The 23331-nt window shown below is 40.5% G+C and overlaps 1 protein-coding gene across 1 annotated transcript in view; it reads right to left on the minus strand.

Annotated features, from left to right (window-relative positions):
• Positions 1 to 23331, minus strand: part of LOC150075969 (uncharacterized) — a 265177-nt gene that overhangs the window by 66404 nt on the left and 175442 nt on the right. The window contains exon 2 of the mRNA XM_090387220.1: positions 9834 to 9908. Within this exon, the coding sequence (XP_090243346.1) occupies positions 9834 to 9908 (75 nt within the window). The remainder of the gene's footprint in view (positions 1 to 9833; positions 9909 to 23331) is intronic.

Below are 23331 nucleotides of genomic sequence, written 5' to 3' on the forward strand. Positions count from 1 at the left end.
TCAGCTGCTCCGGGTTGTAGTTCTTGTACTTGCTGTTCTTTCTCCAGTTCTGGTTCGGCTGTGTCCGTATTTTTTGTTCTTTGCAGTTCATCGCCCACATCCTGCATGATTTTTTCAGGAGACTGCAGAAGCTAGCAAGTTCTTCATGATGATGGTAAGTCTCTTGTCTGTTATTCACTGTTCGGTAACCTGTAGGTCGGGAACCGTTAGAAAAACTTGATATGTAGTTTCTTCTTGTACGTTGTCATATTGATCTCTAGCTTGGTTACTTTGTAGTATGCTCGCATGATGAACTTATTAATTTCGCTGATTCACTTCATGCGTGGGACCTTTCTTCTTCCATTCTGGCCAGTCACTAGAGCAGTTGCACAGAAAGCACTTCCAGTTGGTTGAGCTGGATGGTCATGCCCTTCCCTTACGGTAGCTATATGAGGACAGCATATTGATGTCTGATGCCATCCAGGCAGAATTAGGTGGGTCGGAAAAGATTAACAGTAGCCACTGGCAGAGGTGAAAGTGATTCTTGCACTGCTTCTATTGAAATGCAATTGAGTAACAGCCTGGAAAGCAAGGCAATGGGGATTTCCAGGACTGCTGGGAGTCATAGTGGAACAAATAAATACATGGGCTGTGTTAGGGTAACTAAGAGTAGAAACAGGTGAATATACAGGGTGATTGACTACTACTGCGACAAACTTGCAGGAGGTGCAGGGGGCACAAAGACGAATCGGAATCACATAGCATTGCAGGGTCCGAAATGCCTTCGTCATGCGGGAGGTCGCGTGTACAAAGAAGCAAAGAAAAAGAACAGAAACAGCAACTCGTTAGTGTAACAGAAATCATTTTAATGACAAGTTTTACATTGGCAAAAAAGCCATGCTACAGAAGGTGTTCGAAAGTTCGACCAGAAGCAGTCACATAGGCTTCACAGCGCCGCCGCATGGAATCCCTAACGTTCTGGACGATTCCTGGCATGTCTCGAATCTCACCGGCAGCTACAGAGATGCGAGCGATGAGGTCTTCAATTGAATCAACGGTGGTCTCGTACACCAATGTCTTCATTTGAACCCAGCAGAAGAAGTCCAGGCATGATAGGTCCGGCGATCTAGCATGCCAATGAACCGGACCACCACGACCTATCCAATGCTGTCCAAATGTAACGTTTAGGTGTTGGCGGACGTCATTGGTGTAATGTGGGGGAGCTCCATCATGCCGAACCACATTGAGCAGCGCAACGACTGAGGAATATGTGCTTCTTCAATAAGTTCGGGCAGGATTTGCTGTAGCAAGATCAAGTATGCCCTACCGTCCAGACGAGGGGGCAGAAGGTACGGTCCAATGAGGTGGTCTCCAACAATGCCGGCCCAAACATTGACAGAGAAACGCGTTGAGTTACACGTGTTCGCGTACCATGGGGGTTCTCCAAAGCCTACAAATGGGCGTTATGTTAATTGAAGGTTCCCTCTCTTGTGAAACTTGCCTCATCCGTGAACAATACGGACGCAGCAAATGCGCTGTTTGCTGGACTCTGTTGAAGAAACCAAGTAGCAAAAGTCCTCCGGAGTGGATAATCCACAGGCTCCAATGATTGGACGCGTTGCAGATGGTATGAACTCATTTGGTTTGTTGACAGTATCCTCCATACAGTGGATTGGGAAATACCCAATCGTTGGCCTATCGCTCGAGTACTCGTACTCGGATTGCCTTCTGCAAGACGTAGGACATTCTCCTCATTGTCTGGCGTCCTCGTCGTTCACTCTCGATTCATGGTACCTCTCGTGAAACAACCAGTCTCACGTAACCTTCTGTGCACACGTGCGAAAATCGTATGATGAGGAGCACGCCTGTGCGGGAAACGTTCCTGGTACAAGCGCAGAGCGGCGCGCCCGTTACAGTCCGCAGCTCCATACGCGAGGTACAAGTCGGCCAGTTCAACGTTTGAATACTCGTCCATCCTACTGCTTCGGGAACCGGTTCGCAAATGCTGACTTCCAGCGGGATCGCTGTTCACGCGACCTCCCGTTCAACGTCCTCTACCGCATGACGAAGGCATTTCGGATCCTGCAATGCTATGTGATTCCGATTCGTCTTTGTGCCCCTACACCTCCTGCAAGTTTGTCGCACTGGTAGTGAATCACCCTGTATACTTGCATGTACACCAATGCTAGGAGTATAGTTAATAAATTCGATGAATTTGAAGTGTTGGTCAAGACATCAAAGGCAGATATTGTTGGGATATCAGAGACATTGTGTCACAGAGACATAAGCAGTGCAGAACTGGAATTTGGGGACTACAATGTGAACATAAAGGATAGACAAGACAGGAAGGGAGGAAGAGTTATGCCGTTAGTTAAGAAACATAAAATCTAAGGAAGTGCATCCAACTGACAAAGATGAACAATGCAGTGTTCAGTCTGTTTCGTGTGACAGAAACACTGGGAAAGGAAAAATGAGAGCAGGTGTGTGTGTGTTATAGGCCTAATGAATTTGATGTTGCGAAATTGTGCAGAGAAATAGAGTGAGCCAGAAAATCAGAGAGTCTTATAATGGGGGATTTTAATTTCCCAGATATTGACTGGAATTTGTGGGTTGGTCACTCACACACTAGCAAGGCTTTTGTGGATTTATTGGATGATTGTTTTCTACATCAGCATGTTCGGGAGGCAACTAGAGGGAGTAATACTCTTGATCTGATTATCAGTAGTGATTCTTCATGCATTAAGAATCTGCAGATAAAGGAACCACTAGGTGACAGTGATCACAGTGTGCTGAAGTGGGATTTACTGAAAGAGGTAACTACCATCAGAGGTAAAGGGAAGGGTTATTGCTTCCGTAAAGGCGACTACGATGGACTGAGACAGTATTTAAATTCTATACAGTGGGACCAACTGATGATGTTACCAACAGCAAATGCAAAATGGGAAGCATTCAAAGAACTTATCTTAGAAGCTACTAGGCTTTACATACCAACGAAGAAATATTGGTCAAGGTTTAGGCCAAAATGGATGTCAGATGAACTAATGAGACATATGGCAGAGAAGAAAAATGCATGGGATACATACAAATTAACACGTGACACAGAAGCCTATGACAGATATAAAATCTGTAACCAAGTTACAAAGGAGGTTAGGCAGGCGAAGGCAGATTACGAGAAATCTTTGGCAAGGGATGCAAAGAAAAACAGCAAAGAGTTCTTTACTTATGTAAACTCTAGAAGGAAGGGGATGAATCAGATTGGTCCACTTGATATTGATGGGTCAACTGTTGATGATCCTGCTCAGGTAGTTAACAAACTAAATGAATATTTTGCATCGACATTCACACATGACGAGTTATTCAGGGAGGGGAATGCCAGAGGTATATTCAACTCTGGCAGTAAGCTAGATAATCTTGTAACAACTGAGAGTAAAGTGGAGGAGAAATTGTTGAAGATAAACATTAGAAAACACCTGGGGTGGATGGAATCTATCCAGTTATATTAAACAGGCAGTAAAGTAAGTAAACAAACCTTTAGCCATAATTATGATAGCTTCCCTGGACTCAGGGGAGATACCCATAGACTGGAGATGTGCAAATGTGACTCCAATTCACACAAGTAATTTAGAGATCTGTTAGTTGAACTTCATGGAAATTAATGGAAGCACTGGTTAAAGAAGCACTGCAGGATCATCTAGACAAGACTTCAGTTATAGCTCGGACACAGCATGGTTTTGTTAAGGGGAAGTCTTGTCTGATCATTTTGATTGGATACTATGATGTAGTCACAAAGCAACTGGATGCAAAGAATAATTTTGATATCATTCTTATACTTGGATCTTAGAAAGGCTTTTGATACTGTTGCAAATGGAAGACTGCTACACAAATTGGAGCAGTGTGACATTGGAGGCAAATTTCTGCTATGGATAAAGGGATGGTTGAGTGGGAGAAGACAGAGAGTAGTAATCAATGGACTCTGCTCTTCGTGGACTAATGTTATTAGTGGAGTCCCTCAGGGTTCAGTGTTGGGTCCTTTATTGTTTTCTGTATTTATAAATAATATTGATGATGGTATATCAAGCTTAATGTCCAAGTTTGCAGAGGATACAAAGGTAGGCAGGGTTGTTAAGGACACTAATGACAGTACGCTGCTGCAACAGGATCTCGAAAAGTTGAGCAGATGGGCTGAGAGGTGGAAAATGAAGTTTAACATTGACAAATGTAAAGTACTACATATGGGAAGCTGCACCCCCAGAGTAACGTATCAACTCGGTGGTACTACACTGACAGTGGTAGAGAATGAAAAGGACCTGGGGATAATTGTGCAGGCAGATATGAAGTTTTCTGAGCAGTGCAGACGGGCTGCAAGAGTAGCTCATGGAGTATTGTCAATGATATACAGGAATTTTTCTAGCAGGGATAAGGAGGTGATTATCCTCTTGTATAAGGCAATGGTCAGTCAACACCTTGAGTACTGTATACAAGTCTGGAGGCTTTATTTTAAGATGGATGTAGAGCTGTTGGAACGAGTACAGAGAAGGGCAACAAGATTAGGGAATGGAACAAAGGGTCGCTCTTACGAAGAAAGGCTTAAGTTTTGCAAATTACAGTGTCTGGAGATTAGGCACCTGCGAGGTGATCTGATTGAAGTGTATAAAGCTTTGAATGGTTTGAGCATGCTCAATGCTGATGGGATTCTGCCTCTTGCTCAGAATAATCGCCTGAGAGGGGATAAATTCAAATTGAGGAAAAAACAGTTGTAGGATAGATGTGCGGAAGTTTTCCTTTAGCCAGAGGGTGGTTGATTGCTGGAACAAACTTCGATCTGTCGTTGTAGGAGTTGACAGCTTAAATAGATTTAAGGCAGAACTTGAGAAACATTTGGAGCGAGTGGATGGGTGAAATAATGGTTTTTTTTTTTTTTTTGTGACTGATGCTATATAAGCTTGCTTTCTTGCATCATGTGCCTTTGCTAATGCTAACGCATCGCTTGCTCAACTGTCTTCATTGGGAGATTGTCTCCGACATTTTGAACAGAGCCCTCTGCCTAAGAGCTGAATGTGAAGGTCTTTATCCTGTGTCAACACTCAATGATGTATTTTTTTTTTTTTTTTTTTTATGAAAACCCCAAACACGAAAGGTATCAAAACCTATAGTACTTAGTACCGTGCATGGGTTGAAGGAGGAGTATGGGGAGAGCGGGATGCCGGAAACTTTGCTCTAGAGACTAAACATGGGCTTCACCACTTCAAGCCTCCAATAAGCAAATTGGTGGTATTTCACCGGTTGATGAAAGTCATCTACCACCTGATATGTTTATTATTTCTTCTTGTCATCTTCATGTAGATATGGAGGTGGATCAGTTTACCTTTGGAATTTTGCACACAGTGGTGGGTGATAGTTATTTTGATCGACACCAGATAGCGGCACTTTTGCCTCAGCCATCACTTCTACCTTGAGGAGGTAGATCCTATGGAGCGACTTTCGCGATTTTGTTTTCGCAGCGGCATTCGAATTCGAGAACATCTCATTGGTAGTCAAGTGTAGCAACCACTGAGATAATCGCACTGTTTGTTATTAATTATTATCATTAAACGGTTCTTAGAAAGGCGCAGGTGTCCGGTTACTTTTGGAAATACAGCAATACTTAAATATGTATATTTTGTGTTAAATACAAAAATATCTTCCGAGCTAAGAAAGACAATTTCGGCAACCCCACTATAATTAAACAAACAATTATTTCAGCCACTTAGCCTCTTCTAAATAACACTAGATCGCAAAAATTTTGCTTCCATCAATCTTAGCGAGAAGAATTACCTCTACTCTACTACCTACTCGAATCGCGGTACATCTTCTAAAAACATCTGCAACATAGTTATTAAAATGAGTAAATAGCCGGTAACATGATCCAAAGTCTCTACCTCACCAGAGTGCCTACAGATAACTCCAAATTCATTCTTAAATCAAGATATCGATTGCAATCTAAAGTTACATGTTCCGCAGTCTCATCTTCACCACAACTGCAGGTACCTCGGTCCAAGAGTCCAAACTGAAAAAGCCCATAAGAAAGACCATGGCCTGTTATTAAAAAAGGTAGCGTTCAACCCAAACTGTAACCAAGTTCTTTTCCGAGTATCTACTATATCCATATTTGGAAAGATTCTTGCCAGCTTATTTGCCATTTAGCTTGGCGCTGCTCACATATTCGTTTTTTTCTCTTGGTTTATAACAGCTCTGGGGTAAAGTCTTCCTTCAGCTAGGCAAGGTGTCACGCCCATAACAGTTTTTTTTATATTCCTTTTTGTATAATATATAAATCCAGACAGTAAAACTTTATACTGAACTGGCAGCCTACCAGATATAATTTGCAAGGCCTGTGTCGAGACAGTTGGGCAAGCACGAGTAATACTAAGCAGGGTAAATCTTTGTGCCTGTAATAAATTCTTATTAACGACCACCTTATCAATTCGATGCACCATGCTCCGGAGGCGTAAGTTATGATCTGGACTAATAGGCCCTCAAAAAGTATATTTAGGGCGCAGCCTTTAATGTCCCAATCCCTCCTTACAACCCCCTGAAGCTTGGCATAAAGTGTCCTACTTTTTGTCTTTAAATATTTTGCATGTTCCGTGAAGAACAATCGTTCTTCAAGCATTAAGTCTAAGTACTTTGTCACTCTAACGCACCGAACTGAATCGCCCAAGAGCCTCACAGTCTGTTTAAACTTAAACGGCCTTTCAGCAACATCTGGACTGTCTTGTCCCGAGATATCTGCAGCTTATGAAGTCTGCTCCAATTTTCCAATTCATAAGAATTTCTTCAGATCTTTTCTCTAATACGAGAACTGCCAAATGCTAAATCATCAGCATATGAAATCTTTTTAATTCCTTCGTTCTCCTGAAGCAAGAACTCATAAGGACTATGTTCCACGCAAAGAGACCGTTAACCGAGCCCTGAGGACAACCTCTTTGTACAATTTTCTCAACTTTATACGTAGTTTCTACATTCACTTTCCTATCATTAAAATAGTCTCTAAATACTTTATATAACATAACAGAGCACTCTGTTGCTCTTATACGAGCAAGGATGCCATCCCACCACAACCTGTGGAAGGCACCCTTGAAATCTATAAAATTTCATACCACATACCAATCCCCAGAGCCCTCCACTGCCTGAATCAAGCTATGTACGTCATCCTCTGTTCCATAACATTTTTTAAAACCAAATTTTTAACAAAAAATCTACTTATATCATGCACATCTCGAATTCCATCTTATGCACTTATCTTGAAGGAGATTCTGTGATGGTCGCTCGTCGTATATCCCACTACAACTGTCCAATTTCTAATATTATTCTTAACTGCACCAGTAGCTATACTTAAGTATATATATGACTGCTCATGCACAGCACAGTCGAATAGGTGGGCGGATGTCCTTCTTCATTAATCACTTCCGTTGTGGAAGCAACAGGAAAATCCTCCAGTACCATTCCTCTGTCATCAGATACCTCACTGCACCATAACGGAGATTTAGCACTGGAGTCTAAAGCAACCACCATCTCGCAAGAGCCAAATGCCTGCTGCAGCCTCACAAGATATTCCACGTAAGGATCTATTTCTTCAGCGTATTGACAATACATAGTCACAAGAACATCAGCCATTTTCAATCCACTGCAGGATGAAAGCCCCTCCAGCAACTTTCCAGTTCCTTCTATTTTGTGCAATGGCCATCCATTTACTACTCACGAACTCATGAATTTCATCTGTCCATCTCCGTCGTTGTCTTCCAGGTTTTCTTTTAGCTCATCTTGGGTACCATTCTGTTAATTTCTTAGTCCATCTGTCACCATGTCTTCGAGCTACGTGTCCTGCCCAAGACCATTTCAGTTCTTTAGTTTTGATAAGAATGTCCTTTATTTGTGTTTACTGCTTAATCCATGTATTTCTCTTCTTATCCAACAGTCTGAATCCTAATATAATTCAAAAGATATATATATAGGCAGCTTTGGCAGAGTATATGTATTCTGCCAAAGCTTCCAATTATTTTGCAACATATAATCTTCTTTCTACAAAAGGTCACATCACCTTTGTAACAACTAAATCTTGCGAGCGTAAAATAATGGCAGCCATTAGCTTATCTCCTTTTAATATTATCTTATATTCTAGTGGATATCCTGTAACTTGTCCACCGACTACATAAGGCTCCTGCAAGAGGATAACCACCATATTATCTCGCTCCATTAAATAATTTAGTTGAGATGCAACATTTTTCGCACGTTGAGCATTCAATTGCAAAACTCTAAGCTCACTAGCCATTATTAATTCTTTTCTTATAGATCTCCAACGCTTTCTTATGTTCAGGACATATCAGTGGGTGCACGAGCAGCCTCAATTTTATTCTTCTTACAGCACACTGGTTGCTGATTGCGATTTGGGCATTCTTTATAGGAATGTCCTTATTTGACACAGTGGCCACACAGTCTCTCTCTCTCTCTCACAAAATTTTGCTACTTGTCCAAATGAAAAACATTTGTAAAATTGAGTTATAGGATATATTTCTCTAAATCTACATGCTGGCCAGCCTATAAACAATCCTGACATATTCTTTATCTTCAACCATAATACTGGAGCCAACTGTAGGAGCCAATTCTCTGCCTGCGAATTCTTTGTTTTATTTACTGATAATATACAATCATGCCACAGTCTCTTCTAGAACTAATATATAAGAGACACACACTGATGATAACATAGGTCTTCCTTCCTTAAGGATATCAGCCTTCATCTCCTCACTAGATTTATACTGATCAGTTGTTGCCTTTATTATCATCACCTGGAACTTTTGGAACCATTACACCAGATTCAAGCTCTTTTCGAGTTACCGTTGCAAAGTCTCTTGACACACACTTTTTCTGACTTTTTCTTCAACTGTCCTTTTAACAATATGTTCTCCAATTGTACATCTTGCGCTTTGGCTTCCAACTTTTCCCAAAAATTAAGAATGATTCATATAGCTACAGTTGGAACCTTGCTGTTAATGTCCCATAAAAAAAACTCCTTAAACGAATTTTTTTCTTCTTTTATGTGCTCAAAACGTTCAACTTTATCCGTAAAACTATCATCTTTTCTTCGTCTTTTCCGATTCTTTTCTTTCTTGCTTTGAACATTTGAATCAGAATTCACTTCTTTGGCTGATACCTTAGCTTTTTTCTTTTTAGAGCCTTCCTCCTATGTGCTTTGAGGAGGTGTGATGACAATCTACCCTTAACAGGAGTCCTTGGTATACTTCTACCAGAAAATACTTCTAATTCATTTCTTGGACCTGACCTAACATTTCTGTATTTATTTCTTCGTGTTCATCCTCGGTTATTTCACTGGCAGCCGCCATCAATTCTTCATCACACCGAAAGTCAACCTCACTAGAGGAAGACATATTTATATAAATAAAATTAGTATATATACAAGGATCAATAACGTTGATAACTGATTAAATATATATAATATGTACAAAATGTTAGGGAGCAAGGAGCTCTCAATTCCAAGCTCAATCTTAAACGGAACAATGAAGATAACTCCTAAATCTATCACCGGTTAGTAAGTCCTCAGTCATCCAAATTAAACAGGCTGGCGGTCCCAGGGGCTAATGCCACAAGAGCAGGAATAGAAAGGACTAACAATCACCTCACCTCAGCCAGATTTGGCCCGCTTAGCCGAGCAGGAATCTCCTGCCTACTCGCCCTAGACTACGTAGAAGTAGGACCAGTTACTTTCAGGCGATATAACTCTGGCTAAGCTCACACTCATTGCACAAACGATCAGCCCAAAAAGCCCCTTAGGATCATTATGAATAAAAATAGCTTACTTGGTGGCTGGGTATCCTCGGTCTCTGGCACATTTGTTTCATCGGAAGGTGTCTGGCTTTCCGGAGGGTTAGCCACTGTAAAATAATAAAAAAAAGTATACTTTTTCAGCAAGCAATTTCGAAAAATCAAACAAATAAAAGTCAATACATTAACAAACACACAACGTCCTTTAAAGTTTGGACATGAAAAGAAATAGATAGATATAAGAAAAAGAAAAATATTTAGAATCGCCATCTTGGATCTAATGACAGCAGAATATTCAGAATACATTACATTGCATATTCTCTGTAGGTACCTTCGAAGTAACTCCAGAACGAACAACAATTGTGCCTTTAATATAACATGACACATCAGAAGCAATGTGCTGTAATCTTGTAGGATCAGTGGGTATAATCAGTGATCCTACTTATTGGTATAATCATCGCACTCCCACACCGGGTGGAAAATACCTGAGTTTGAATCCCCATCAATGATGCGAGAAATGTTTATGGGACCTTTCACAAAGTGGCTGAGTTAGTTGGTCTGAGGCGAGGAGCATGGTTTTTTAAACCGGAAACTCGGGTTTTCGTCCGGCAAACAGCAAATTCACCACAGAACACACGCAATTTGCATACGTATTATATACGGTCCAATATGGTCTCAGTTGTTGATGAGCCTAAAACCCTACAATAACCAACCACTTTAGTAAAGTATACAGTCCCCAGCAACCGCCAGTCATGTTACAAACCTGCGATGTATCGATAAAATCAAGGTATCGATCAGGTGTTAAGTCTTATGCAAATGCTGTTTCTGGCTGATTAAGTGCTGTTGGACAGCCGGAGGAATTGAAATGCGTCTTTATAGGGAATCCGAGACATGTTCTATGGGATACAAGTCGAGAGAGCAGGCAGTCCAATTTATACGGACGAAATACTCATCTTACATATCACTGACCAGCTATGTCCTGTGAGGTTGTGCAATGTCATCCATCAGAATGACCTCTTCGCCCACAGTACCAGCATACTGTCCTTATAGCTGTACACAATCGGGGTCATTTTCTTAATGATGTGCAGATCTGTACAATCACAGATACCAATGCCAGCCCGTACCAGAAGTCCACACGGCGAGAATCCCACTGTAGGCTGTACCTGGACTTTCCTTGTCCTCATCAGTCCAATAACGATGTTTCAGTGGTGCTCAGATTCCTTTTGCTCTACGATGTCGAGCACTCAGTAAAACACACCCCATAGGTATTCTCACATAAGATCATGTACGTACGTGCAGACGATTTAGGAGAGTTTTGGTTGGTACCCGTGTTTCTATCGCTGATGCAAAGCGTCCGGATAGCTGAGTAAAGTTCAACCGTGAATTGCAATGGCCAAAGAGAAAGAGAGATAGTGATCTTGTCTCGGCGTTGTTGATGGTCTGTGATCCCGTCTATAGGGTCACAGACCATCAACCCGTCTACGGACGGTTTAGGTATCTTGTAACCGATTCCACAACTTGCTGATGGCACTTTGGTTTACGAAACCATGCCACATTTGGCGTTGTGAGGGCCCTGCCTCCAGAATTTCAGTGACTCTCCAAGAGGTAAACTTGAGAAGATCACTCTAAGAGGACATTTTCAGATGTGCTTTAATACAATAATGACAGTGCTTGGTCTTTTCCAGTTCTAGTTCACGAATGAGATGTATTTTTGGTCTTTTGCAGTTCACAAATGAGATGCATCTGCGACATTCTCGTACGAATTTCCATCTTCTCTGGCTGTATTTGTTGGAGAATTTAGCAATTTACTTAGAAATTAGTGCAGTCATCTACCTGCTATAAACACAGATATAAGAAATATAATATACGCATGTTTCAGAACAGTATACAACATTCCAAAGTGGAAGTAAGCATTCAAAAATCAGTTACCAATAAGCCAAATAGCATTATCGGAGAAACTTGCATTTAACTCAATTCCCCGCTGATAAAGACACACCAATGCTTTGGTGTTCAGATTTATTTGGGGCACAGGTTTCGACACGATGTAATATCATCCCTTGGAACATTTACTTTCAATGCTCATATTTTATAAAGCGTCCATAATTGCAACCCAGTCACGAAACAGACGCTAAGCACTCTGTTTGGAAATTATCCTGGCCAAATCAATAGCATATTTAATTCACGTTTTTAGACAAGATCCTCTGACAGTGTGATTCTATTTCTTTAATTTATGTATCGATTTTTAAAATTCAATAAAGCGGGTGGTATGTAGAAAAGGCATTAAATATTTATGTAATTGCTCGCTTATGGGATCTGGAAAAGTGAGTTTGATTTAATTCGGAGTACCTGGAGCGTGATATTAAATTTTAACGTGATCAGGGATGAGAATGAGATATGGACGTGAGATTTCGTTCAGTCGAAAAGGTAATGCGCAGTAAATTTCAAGGAGAAACAGTTTTCAAAAGAAACAGCAAAGCCATCGGTTTAAATCATTGCTGTCTGGGTCACGAAAATTCAGAATACCAAAATCACTCACAGCTATATTAAATTATTGTGAAAAGTATCATTACTTAGGTTTCTTCAAATGGAAGGAATTATTATAAAAGACAGTAGACCATCTTAGTGAGTATAAAGTGCTCGAAAATCTTTTTATCTTTTTCCCATTATTTGAAAATTAACTCGCTCCCAAACACGAAACTTTGGAGATTGTGCCTGTTTGAAATCGAATCTGACCGGTTAAGAACAATTTCCTTTTCGAAATAGCGACCTTCACGTGTAATCACTTCTTGAAACGTTCTATCCACATTTTGAACGTGTAAACAACCCATTTTCCATCATGTCCTTCAGTGTAAGGTGGCTTTTTATCTCAATTTCGCCACTATATTTATTTCCTCTTCGCTCATGTTTTTAGAACGAGAACATCGAAAAATCAAATGGGCTGTAGGGTGGATATTCTGCTGATGAATTTCGGATTTCCGTTGATAAGCCTGGCTACATTTTCCAAGCTTCAAAAACATACTTTACTTGCTACAGAATGGAGTCTGCGTGGGTAGCACAGTGGTTATAATCACTTTTCCCACACTAGGTGAAAAATGTACGGGTTCGAATCCTGTCAATGACGCGAAGAATTTCGATGGGTTTTTTCACTCCGTTGGTGAATTAATTGGTCTTAGGCGAGGGTAGCACATCGTTTTTTCTCCAGGAAACTCGGGTTGGTCGTCCAGAACATCGACCACAGAACACACGTATCCGTACACCGCCACATGTCATGAGTGCTGCCCCAGAAATCATCACACACTCCTCGTTGTTTAAAATTCTCAATACAGATAAATATATAAGATAAAAAGAAAATGATCAATTAATAAACATAATATAATACAAATTCTTGAATATGGAAATAAAAATACCATGAGTGGACAGAAATCATGGGATATCTACCTAGTAACAGGTAGGCTCACCTTTAGCCCCGATAAGGGAAATCACACGGCCAGGCATTGAGTCCACTAGTTCACAAAAGCATTCTACAGATATTTCCATCCATGCTTGAAGCACCGACGTTCATAATTCCGTCACATTCATGAGTGGAGGATTCAAAGGTCGAAAGGACCTTTCCACAGCATACCAATGATGCTCCACAGGGTTCACGTACGGTGAACGGGGAGGCTATTCTATAGTGGTAAAATCTTCGGAATGATCTTTGAACCATGTTCTAATTATCACGGCTCTGTGGGGATGCGCATTGTCATGCTGGAAGAGTCCATTGCCCTGTGGGTGCATGATGACCATGAAGGGATGCAGATAGTCGGCAAGGATGGACACATAACCTGGACCGTTCAGATATGCGTCTAGATGTACCAGAGGTCCCAACGTGTGCCAGTTGAACACGCTCTAGACCATTACCGATCGTCCACCTGCCCGAACAGTTCGTTGTTTATATGACAGGTGCATAGCCTCGTGCGGTTTTTGCCAGATACGCACCCTCCGATCCACTCGAAATAACTAGAAACTGGACTCATCAGACCAGGAGACCCGTCTCCAATCATCCAAGGGTCAGTGCTGATGTGCTTGGGCCCAGTTGAGGCGTAGAGTCTTGTGTCGTGGTGTTAGCAATGGGACTATGGTGGCTCGGTGGCTCCCATAACCTATTGCGGCTAATGATCGCCTAATGGTCTTGGTGGAGACGTTTCTGGCACCTTCCTAGGTGAAGTCGGCGTTGATTTGTGCCACTGTCGCTCTCCGGTTGGCAGAAACAATGCGAGACAGACGTCGTCCATCCACCACCTTTCTCCTACCGCAACGCTGTCCACGATGAGATGTTATTCCGGAAATGGCGTATTTCCGATACATTCTTGATACTATCGAACGGGGATAGTGCAATTTCTGTACCTCCTCCACGATAGAGTTACCCATGCGTCGGGCATCCACTGTCACTCCTCTTTCAAAGTCGGTTAACTCACGACGTTTATCCATATCGCCTCGAATTACCGTCTACGTGAATGCAGTGTACCTATATACCTGCCAAGCGGTGGGTTCGTCCCCTAGCGAGAGGGGTGACAGCGTCGCGTTCCCCAGGAACCAGGTATCCCATGAATTCTGTCCTTTCAGTGTATGTACATGGTAAAATTTTAAAAGGTAGAACATTAGCTGTACTGTTTGTAGTAGGCCTAAATGAAATATTAATGATTAAACCTTGCGAAAAGGGCAATAAATATATGCGTATTTTAAATAAGTACAATATAAAATATATTATAAATAAACATATGCTTATTTTAAATAATTTTAATGCTGCAAAAAAAGTTCGTAAAATACTAAAGAAAAATAGACGAAAATTCAGTTTTATTTCATTTATTCGTGTATTTATTTTCAGGAATTATTTATTATTTGTTTCTTTTTTTAACTGCAGGCGGCGCACTGGTAGAACGAAATACACAGCAACTATTTTCGCGGAAAATATTGCGAGCGCTCGTTACCATAGCGACCATTAGAACAAGTCGAATCTCTATGTCTGTACGTTGCTTCTTTTATTCAAACACTTTGAATGGATTTACTGGTTCGAAAACTGATTTTATTCCAGTGCGGGCGATCTTAGGGCTTTTAAAACTTACATTTCTTCAAAAAAATGATAACGGCATCTTATATTGAAATATCGATGTTGTATCCCTCCGATTTCTTCATGTAGAAAAGAAATTGTGATTTACCATTTGCAGAGATATGTTCTTTCATGTGAAGTAGTTCGTGTTGGAGAACTAAGATGGAATCAATTACTGGAAAGCCGACTACCCTTCATAAAAGGTGTTTTGCATATAAAATACATTTGTCTAACAGGTTTTGTGTAAATACACAAAAAAAGGTTTGAATTCATGACTTTTTTTTTTAGTAGGCCTAAGGTTTAATAGAACTACGTGAACCGGTTATATCGTTTACATGATAATATATCGATTGTGAATATAGTTCTCGATTCTTTTTAACTTCCTTTTCCATTTCGAACTGTCATGTTTTGTCCCTATTGCACTAAATAGCTATTTTAGAAACTAAATCTGACAGATGGATTCTCGTCAGAAGAAATAGCAGTTGGGATATTTTAAATGTAATTTTAAGAGAATTCTAAATTCGATTTTTAAAATTCTAACTTTATTTTATTGCAAGAGATACGGTTGTGTTGTGTTCTTCAAAATGGAATCCAAACTCTTGTACTCCATCTTTAGTTGGGAAACAAATAGCTATCTAGAAACAGAGGATTTAATAAATTTGTTGCGGTGAAGCTTTTATTTCTTTCTTACTTTTTTTTTTTAACTTAAAGGGAATAAACAGAAAACAGAGAGGTATTAGGATATGTCAGAAAAAAGTTGGTGTGATGGAGGAATTTATTTCTGGACTTCGCATTCGTGGTCTGATAAACGCACATGATCCGCTGCTACTTTCTCTATCTGATCAAGCAACTTTCTTGTTTTTACCAAATAAACTCCAACTTTCTTTCTCCTTCAGTTCTTTTTGTTGGAATTTACAACAACGTTTTTGTTCTTGATGGTGAAGATAAGTCTGAACAGGGTAGAGGAGTCATTGGTGGTGTCGTGTTAATTTTGCAATCGTTTGTGTCTTTCTTTTAGCCTTGAGATCTTATTTTGTATCTTAATAAAAAAGAAGGAACTTCGAAATCCTTTAAGAAATGAAAAAAGGGAATGCATAGTTTTCATTTAAAACTTCTTATTTAAATACACAGTTACAAATCAAACTCGAGCTAATTAAATACGAATTAAACTCTTATACTTAGAAATTAAATTATTTTTCTGTTTTTTTTCTGTGAGAAAGAAAAAAGAGAAAACAGAAAGAAAGAGTGAGGGAAAGAAGGGGAAATACAGAAGAAAAAGAACGAAAAAAGAAAGGGAAATAGAAATGAAAAGAGAGAGGAAGAGAGAGAGAGGGGGGGGGGAAGAGAGAGAAATTAAACCAAAAAGGGAAGGAGAAATGAAAGAAGGATGGAGAAATGAAACGAAGGGGAAAGAGAAACGAAAAGAGAGAGAGAAAAGAGAAATGGAAAGAAAGAAAAAAAGAGGAATGAAAAATAAGAGAAAAAGACAGGGAAAATAAATGAAAAAAGAGAAAAGAGGGAAAGAGAAGTGAAAAGATAAAAACTAGAGCCGACCGGGCTAGCCAGGTGGGTAAAGTGCCTGCCCGGCAGCCCAAAGGTCGCGGGTTTGAATCCCGCCTCGGACTTGGCTTGGATCAGAGTAAAATGCAAAAACTTTGGGAGGTGCATTATGGCCACAGAAGTCGATGCGCCAACAACTAACAGAAAAAAAAAAAAAAAAAACTAGAGAGAAAGAGAAATGAATAAAGAAGGAAGGAGAAATGAGAAGAGCGGGAAACGGGAAAGAAAAACGGAAATAAGAGAAATGAAAATAAAGAGACAAAGATAAGGAAAGAAAGAGAAAAGAGGGGAAACAGAAATGAAACACAAGAGAAAAGGAGGGAAAGAAAAATGAAAATAAAGATAAAATGAAAGGGAAAGAGAAACGAAAACAGAGGGGAAAGAGAAATGAAAATAAAGATAAAAGAAAGGGAAAAAAGGAGCAGAAATGAAAATAAAGAAAGGGAGAGAAAGACACAAAGGGACGGAAAAGGAGAAAGAGAAAGAATGATGATGAGGGGAACGGAAAGAGAGAGAATTAGAAATAAATAGAAGGTGAAACTAAGAGAAAGAAAAGGGCGACAAAGAGAGATAGAAGGTGAGAGTCAAAGAAAGAGATAGTTTAGAGATGCGGTAAAAACGTTTCCTGTTTCAATTAGTTAAACGAGTAATAATATTTTATGATTTGTGCAAAACTGCAGCACCCCCACATCCTCTTCACAACATTCTGCTGGCCTACAGAGCGAACTGAGTGCGAATGACACTGAAAAGCTAGTCGTAAAGGTTAAGATCCGCCGTTCTGGATTAGCGAAGGTCGATGGCAGCGGACACGAATTCCTGAAAGGTCAAACGACTGCAGAAACCGTTTGTAAACTTTGTTCCCAATTACTACGAGCGAGTTTAAAATTGCCGTGTCGCGGGTCCAGTCAATTCGCAAGTGCTCCGTTTAATTATTCGGCAAACACAGCCTTCAGCCATCAGCTAATTATCTTCATTTTTAACTTATTTTCATTAAAGCAAAGAAAGGCGCAGTGTCTTATTACCCACCTTACTACTCGTGTTTAATTTCCCGGATTTACAATTTTACACCGGGTGAGTTCTAATGTGAGGATCCTTGCCAGACAACTCATTAAAACTTCTCAAACCTTTAACGAGTTTCTTTCGAGCATTTCCACCGAAACAGGTACGAATGTTGCAGTTAATTGCACGGCCCATCTTTTTCTACTCAAATGCACAGAACCCTAGTACCGAGAGAGAGAGAGAGAGAGTGCAGAAACAAAAAGGAGAAAAAAGTTAGAGAAACGAAGGGAGCGTGAAAGAGAAAGGGTGGAGAAAAAAAAGAAGAAGAAAACAAGAGAAAACCCAAGGGGGCATAAGAGAGAGAGAGAGAGAGAGAGAGAGAGAGACAGACAGAAAAATGGTCCTAATGGATGGCTCACTGGCGTACTCACTGCATTACTAAACAGGCAAAAAAAAAGGGAAAAAGTGGGGTATATTAAGACAGAAAAAGAAAATAGAAGAAAATGGAGATTAAGAAAGAAAAATAGCATGGTAGGGAGGAGGAATGTGAAAGAGAGTATGAGGGGAGAAAGACTGTGACAGAGAGAAAAGAATAGTATAAGAGGGAGGAATAAAGTAAGAGAAAGAAAAGAAAAGCAAAAGATAAAAGAAAAAGACAACGAGAAAATGGAGAAACACAAAGAGAAATGAGAAAAGTAAGAGAGAGAGAGAGGATGGAGAAAAGAATTAGGAGAAATGGCGAGCGAAAGAAAAGTGAGACAGAAAGAAAAAAGATAAGCAGAATGTGGGTGTGGGTGTGGGTGCGTGAGAGAGAGAAAGATGAATAATGAGGAAAATTGATTAGGAAAATGACAAGAAGAGGAAAAATAAAGATTGAACGAAATAGAGAAGGAGGGAAAGAAGAGAAAAAGAAACAGAAGAAAAGAATGAATAAAAAGAAAAAGAGAAAGAAGGAAGAAAATAAAGAGAGGGAAAGGAAGAAAGAAAAAAAGCAAGAGAAGAAAATAGGAGTAAAGGAAGACTGTATTCAAGTATGGAGAGCTAAAAAAAAGACATTGAGCTTCTTGAAGGGGTCCAAAGACAGGCAACCAGAATGGTAAGGTCGGCAGAAAGATGACCTTAGGAGGAAAGATTCCGATTATGTGGGCTACAGAGCTTGGCAACCAGGTACCTCAAAAGTGACCTGATTGAGGTTTAACCTCTGAGAGGGGTTAGTAAAATGAATGAAGGTGGAATTCTCACTGTTATAAAGACTTTCAGAACTAGCGGCCCTAAATTCAAATTCTGGGGGAAGAGATTTAGAATAGATTGTAGAAAGTTTTCTTTTCAGCCAGCGAGTCGTTGATTGCTGGAGCAAGTTGCCCTCACAGCTAGTTGAGGCTAACAGTTTGAATAAATTCAAAGGTCAACTGGAAAGAGCGAGAGAAGAGAAACAGAAAGAAAGAAAGTAAAAAAGAATAGTTGGAAAAAGAGAGACAGAGTGAGGAAGAATCGGTGGAGGCAGATAAGAGAAACAGAAAGAACCAGAGAGAGGTGTTCAATTACTTTATGAGTGCTCAGATGACTTCATTTTGCCGTGTTAGAAGCAGTTTAAGCAGAGTTCGACTGGCAGATCCGTCTTGTGTCATTTGCACCGGGTGGCTGTCAACAGTGTCCCACTTTCGCGTCCCGTTATCTTTCCAAGTTGCACTCCCACTTTGATGGTGCCGCAACTTGTCTTCTTTAAACACTTCGCACTAGATTAACGCCTTTCATTTAGGACCTTGTTACGGGGAGGGGGACACCGATGTCAGTGCGGTCGAAAGCGCTCTGAGGGTGAGAGCTCATCCATCAAACCGATGTGGAGCCCGTTTTGTCGTTTGCAACGATCGTTTTCTGATACAGTCAACCGACGGCCGTTAGTAACAGTTGACGCTAAATGACACGCTTCTTACATCACCACAAATTCACGGTTTCGGTTGTTGCGATAACGGTATCTGTTTATTGTTGTCCCCAAAAAGTGACAATCACACCAAAAATTTATTAAACATTTGCAGAAGATTCTAGAAATCGCTTGGAACAGACCATCAAAAGTTAAATAAAATCGAATTGTTTTCATCTTCAGTAGTCCAAAATAAAACAATTGCTCTCCCACCCGCCTCCAAAGCGTTAAAGATTTTTGTGACAAGCGAAGGGTAAGTTTGATAAAGACGGAATGGCTTTTATGGTCGAGATATTTCTAGAAATACCGGGCTGTTAACGGACGTCAAAGAAGAAGAAGAATCGGCAATGTTCGGATTAACGAGCAATTTAAGGATTACAGGGGATTTCGGATGCTTAAGGTAAACAGCGAAGGAGATAAGGAGTCTAATCGAGTGACATCGACTTCTGCCATGAAAGCGTGCTGACGCCATAGGTCTCTAAGAGAATTATCTGTTCTTTCCTACAACGCAGTTGTCGTCTGCTGAAAATTCAGACGTAAAGGCACAATGAATAGCAGACGATAGAAATCGCAGTAATTGCAAACTGTAAAATGCAATCACTCAGGGTAAACAGAAATTTTATTAGAATGTTTGTTATTATAGGAAAGCAGAGCTTATTTAATTAAGAAATTATGAACAATCAGGTGTTTACATCTGTGAGAAATGCAAACAGAGAAAACATACATTATTACTGAAATCCGAGTTCCTTGCAGCCCTCAGAGGGATATATTCCTGTTGAAGCTGCACTCACTGGCCAAAAAATTAGAAAGCTTTATTCAATATCTAGAAGGGCCACAATTTACCGCAATTATTAGCATTAGTAGAGGCATACGATGAAGCAGAAGCCGTAAACAGATGATAGCCTAAACAATTTATTTAGGTTATCAACTTCCACAACAGATGGAAGTCTGTTCCACCAACCAACTACCCGCTGGCTAAAGGCAAACTTCCGCACATCTTTCTTTCCTCAATTTGAATTTATGCCCTCTCAGGTGATTATTCTGAGCAAGAGGAAGAATTCCATCAGCATTGAGCATGCTCAAACTATTCAAGGCTTTATACACCTCAGTCAGATCACCTGGAAGGTGCCTAGTCTTCAGACACTGTAATTCGCAAAACTTAAGCCTTTCTTCGTAAGAGCAACCTTTTGTTCCATTCACTAATCCTGTTGCCCTTCTCTGTACTTGTTCCAACAGCTCTACATACTTCTTCAAATGAGGCCTCCAGACCTGTATACAGTACTCAAGGTGTGGCCTGACCATTGCCTTATACAATGGAATAATCACCTCCTTATCCCTGCTAGAAAAATTCCTGTATATCATTGACAAGACACCATGAGCTACTCTTGCAGACTGCCTGCACTGCTCAGAAAACTTCATATCTGCTTGCACAATTACCACCAGGTCCTTTTCACTCTCTACCACACAGTTGATACGTTACTCTGGGGTTACTGCTTCCCATATGTAGTACTTTACATTTGTCAATGTTAAACTTCATTTGCCACCTCTCAGCCCATCTGCTCAACTTTTCTAGATCCTGTTGCAGCAGCGTACTGTCATTAGTGTCCTTAACAACCCTGCCAACCTTCGTATCGTCTACAAACTTGTACATTAAGCCTGATATACCATCATCAATATCATTTATAAATACAGAAAACAATGGATCCAACACTGAACCCTGAGGGACTCCACTAATAACATTAGTCCACGAAGAGCAGTGTCCATTGATTACCACTCTCTGTCTTCTCCCCCTCAACCACCCCTTTATCCATAGCAGCAATTTGCCTCCAATGCCACACTGCTCCAATTTGTGCAGCAGTCTTCCATGTGCAACAGTATCAACAGCCTTTCCAAGATCCAAATATATAATATCAAAGTTATTCCCTGCATCCAGTTCCTATGTGACCTCATCATAGTATTCAATCAAATTGGTCAGGCAAGACTTCCCCTTAACAAACCCATACTGTGTCCGAGCTATAACTGAAGTCTTGTCTAGATGATACTGCAGTGCTTCCTTAACCAGCGCCTCCATTAATTTCCCTGGAACAGAAGTTGAACTAACAGATCTATACTTACTGGTGTCGCCCTTTGATACCCCTTTGTGAATTGGGGTCATATTTGCACATCTCCAGTCCATGGGTACTTCCCCTGAGTCCAAGGAAACTCATAATTATGGCTAAGGGTTTGCTTACTTCCTTTGCTGCCTCCTTTAATATAACTGGACAGATCCCATCCACCCCGGGTGCCTTTTTCCTGTTTATCTTCAACAATTTCTCCTTCACTTTCCTCTCAGTTATTACAAAATCATCCAGCTCACTGTCAGAGTTTAATTAACCTCTGGCATTCCCCTCACTGAATAACTCCTCATGAGTGAATGTAGATGCGAAATACTCATTTAGTTTGTTAGCCCCCCTGAGCAGGATATTGAACAGTTTAACCATCAATATCCAGTGGACCAATCTGATTCATCCCTTTCCTTCTAGAGTTTAAATAGGTAAAGAACTCTTTGCTGTTTTCTTTGCATCCTTTTCCAAAGATTTCTCATAATCTGCCTTTGTGTGGCTAATCTTCTTTGTGACTTGGTTACAGACTAGCATATATATATATATCATAGGCTTTCATGTCACCCATTAATTTATATGCATCCCATGCATTTTTCTTCTCTGCCATATGTCTCATTAGTTCATCTATCCATTTAAGCCTAAATCTTGAACAAAATATTTCTTAGTTGGTATGAAATGCCTAGTAGCTTCCACAATTAATTCTTTGAATGCCTCCCATTTAGAATTCAACGTTGGCATCATCAGCTGATCCCACCCTATAGAATTTAAATACTGTCTCAGACCACCGTAGTCGCCTTTACGAAAGCACAAACCCTTCCCTTTGTGCTTTAAATTCTATGCGGAAGACTATTTGTACAATAGTCTTCTGCATGGAAGACTATTGTACAAATTGGAGCAGAATGGTATTAAGGGTAAATTGCTACAATGGATAAAAGGATGGTTAAGTGGGAGAAGACAGAGGGTGGTAATCAACGGGTGCTGCTCTTCGTGGACTAATGTTATTAGTGGAGTCCCCCAGGGTTCGGTGTTAGGTCCACTCTTGTTTTGTATATTTATCAATGATATTGATGAAGGTATATCAGGCTTAATGTCGAAGTTTGCAGATGATACAAAGGTTGGCAGGGTTGTTAATGACAGTAATGGCAGTGTGCTACTGCAACAGGATCTAGATAATTTGGGCAGTTGGGCTAAGAAGTCGCAACTGAAGTTTAACCTTGACAAATGCAAAATACTGCATATGGGTAGAAATAATCCCAGAGAAACGTACCAACTGTGTGGTACTACACTTAAGGTGGTAGAAAATGAAAACGACCTGGGAGTAATTGTGCAGTCAGATATGAAGTTTTCTGAGCAATGCAGACAGGCTGCCAGGGCAGGTCATTGGGTTTTGTCAATGATATATAGGAATTTTGCTATCAGGGAAAAGGAGGTGATTGTCCCTCTGTATAAGGCAATGATCAGGTGACGCCTTGAGTACTGCGTAGAGGTCTGGAGGCCTCATTTTAGGAAGGTGTAGATTTACTTGAGCGTGTACAGAGAAGGGCAACAAGATTGGTGACGGGAATGAAGGGATCCTCTTACCAAGAGAGGCTTAAGTTCTGCAAATTGCAGTGGCTGGAGACTAGGCACCTGTGCGGTGATCTGATTGTGGTGTATAAGGCCTTGAATGGGTTGAGCACGCTGAATTCTGATGGGATCCTTCCACTTGTTCAGATTACGAACCTAAGGGAGCATAAATTCAAATTAAGAAAGGACAGATGTAGAATAGATGTACGGAAATTTGCCTTTAGCCAGCGGGTGGTTAATTGCTGGAACAAACTTCCATCTGTCGTTGTGGAAGTCGAATAAATTTAAGGAGGAAC

This window comes from Mastigoproctus giganteus, chromosome 13 (assembly GCF_048544385.1).
Source record: "Mastigoproctus giganteus isolate SK-2022 chromosome 13, ASM4854438v1, whole genome shotgun sequence".
Classification (NCBI taxonomy): domain Eukaryota; kingdom Metazoa; phylum Arthropoda; class Arachnida; order Uropygi; family Thelyphonidae; genus Mastigoproctus; species Mastigoproctus giganteus.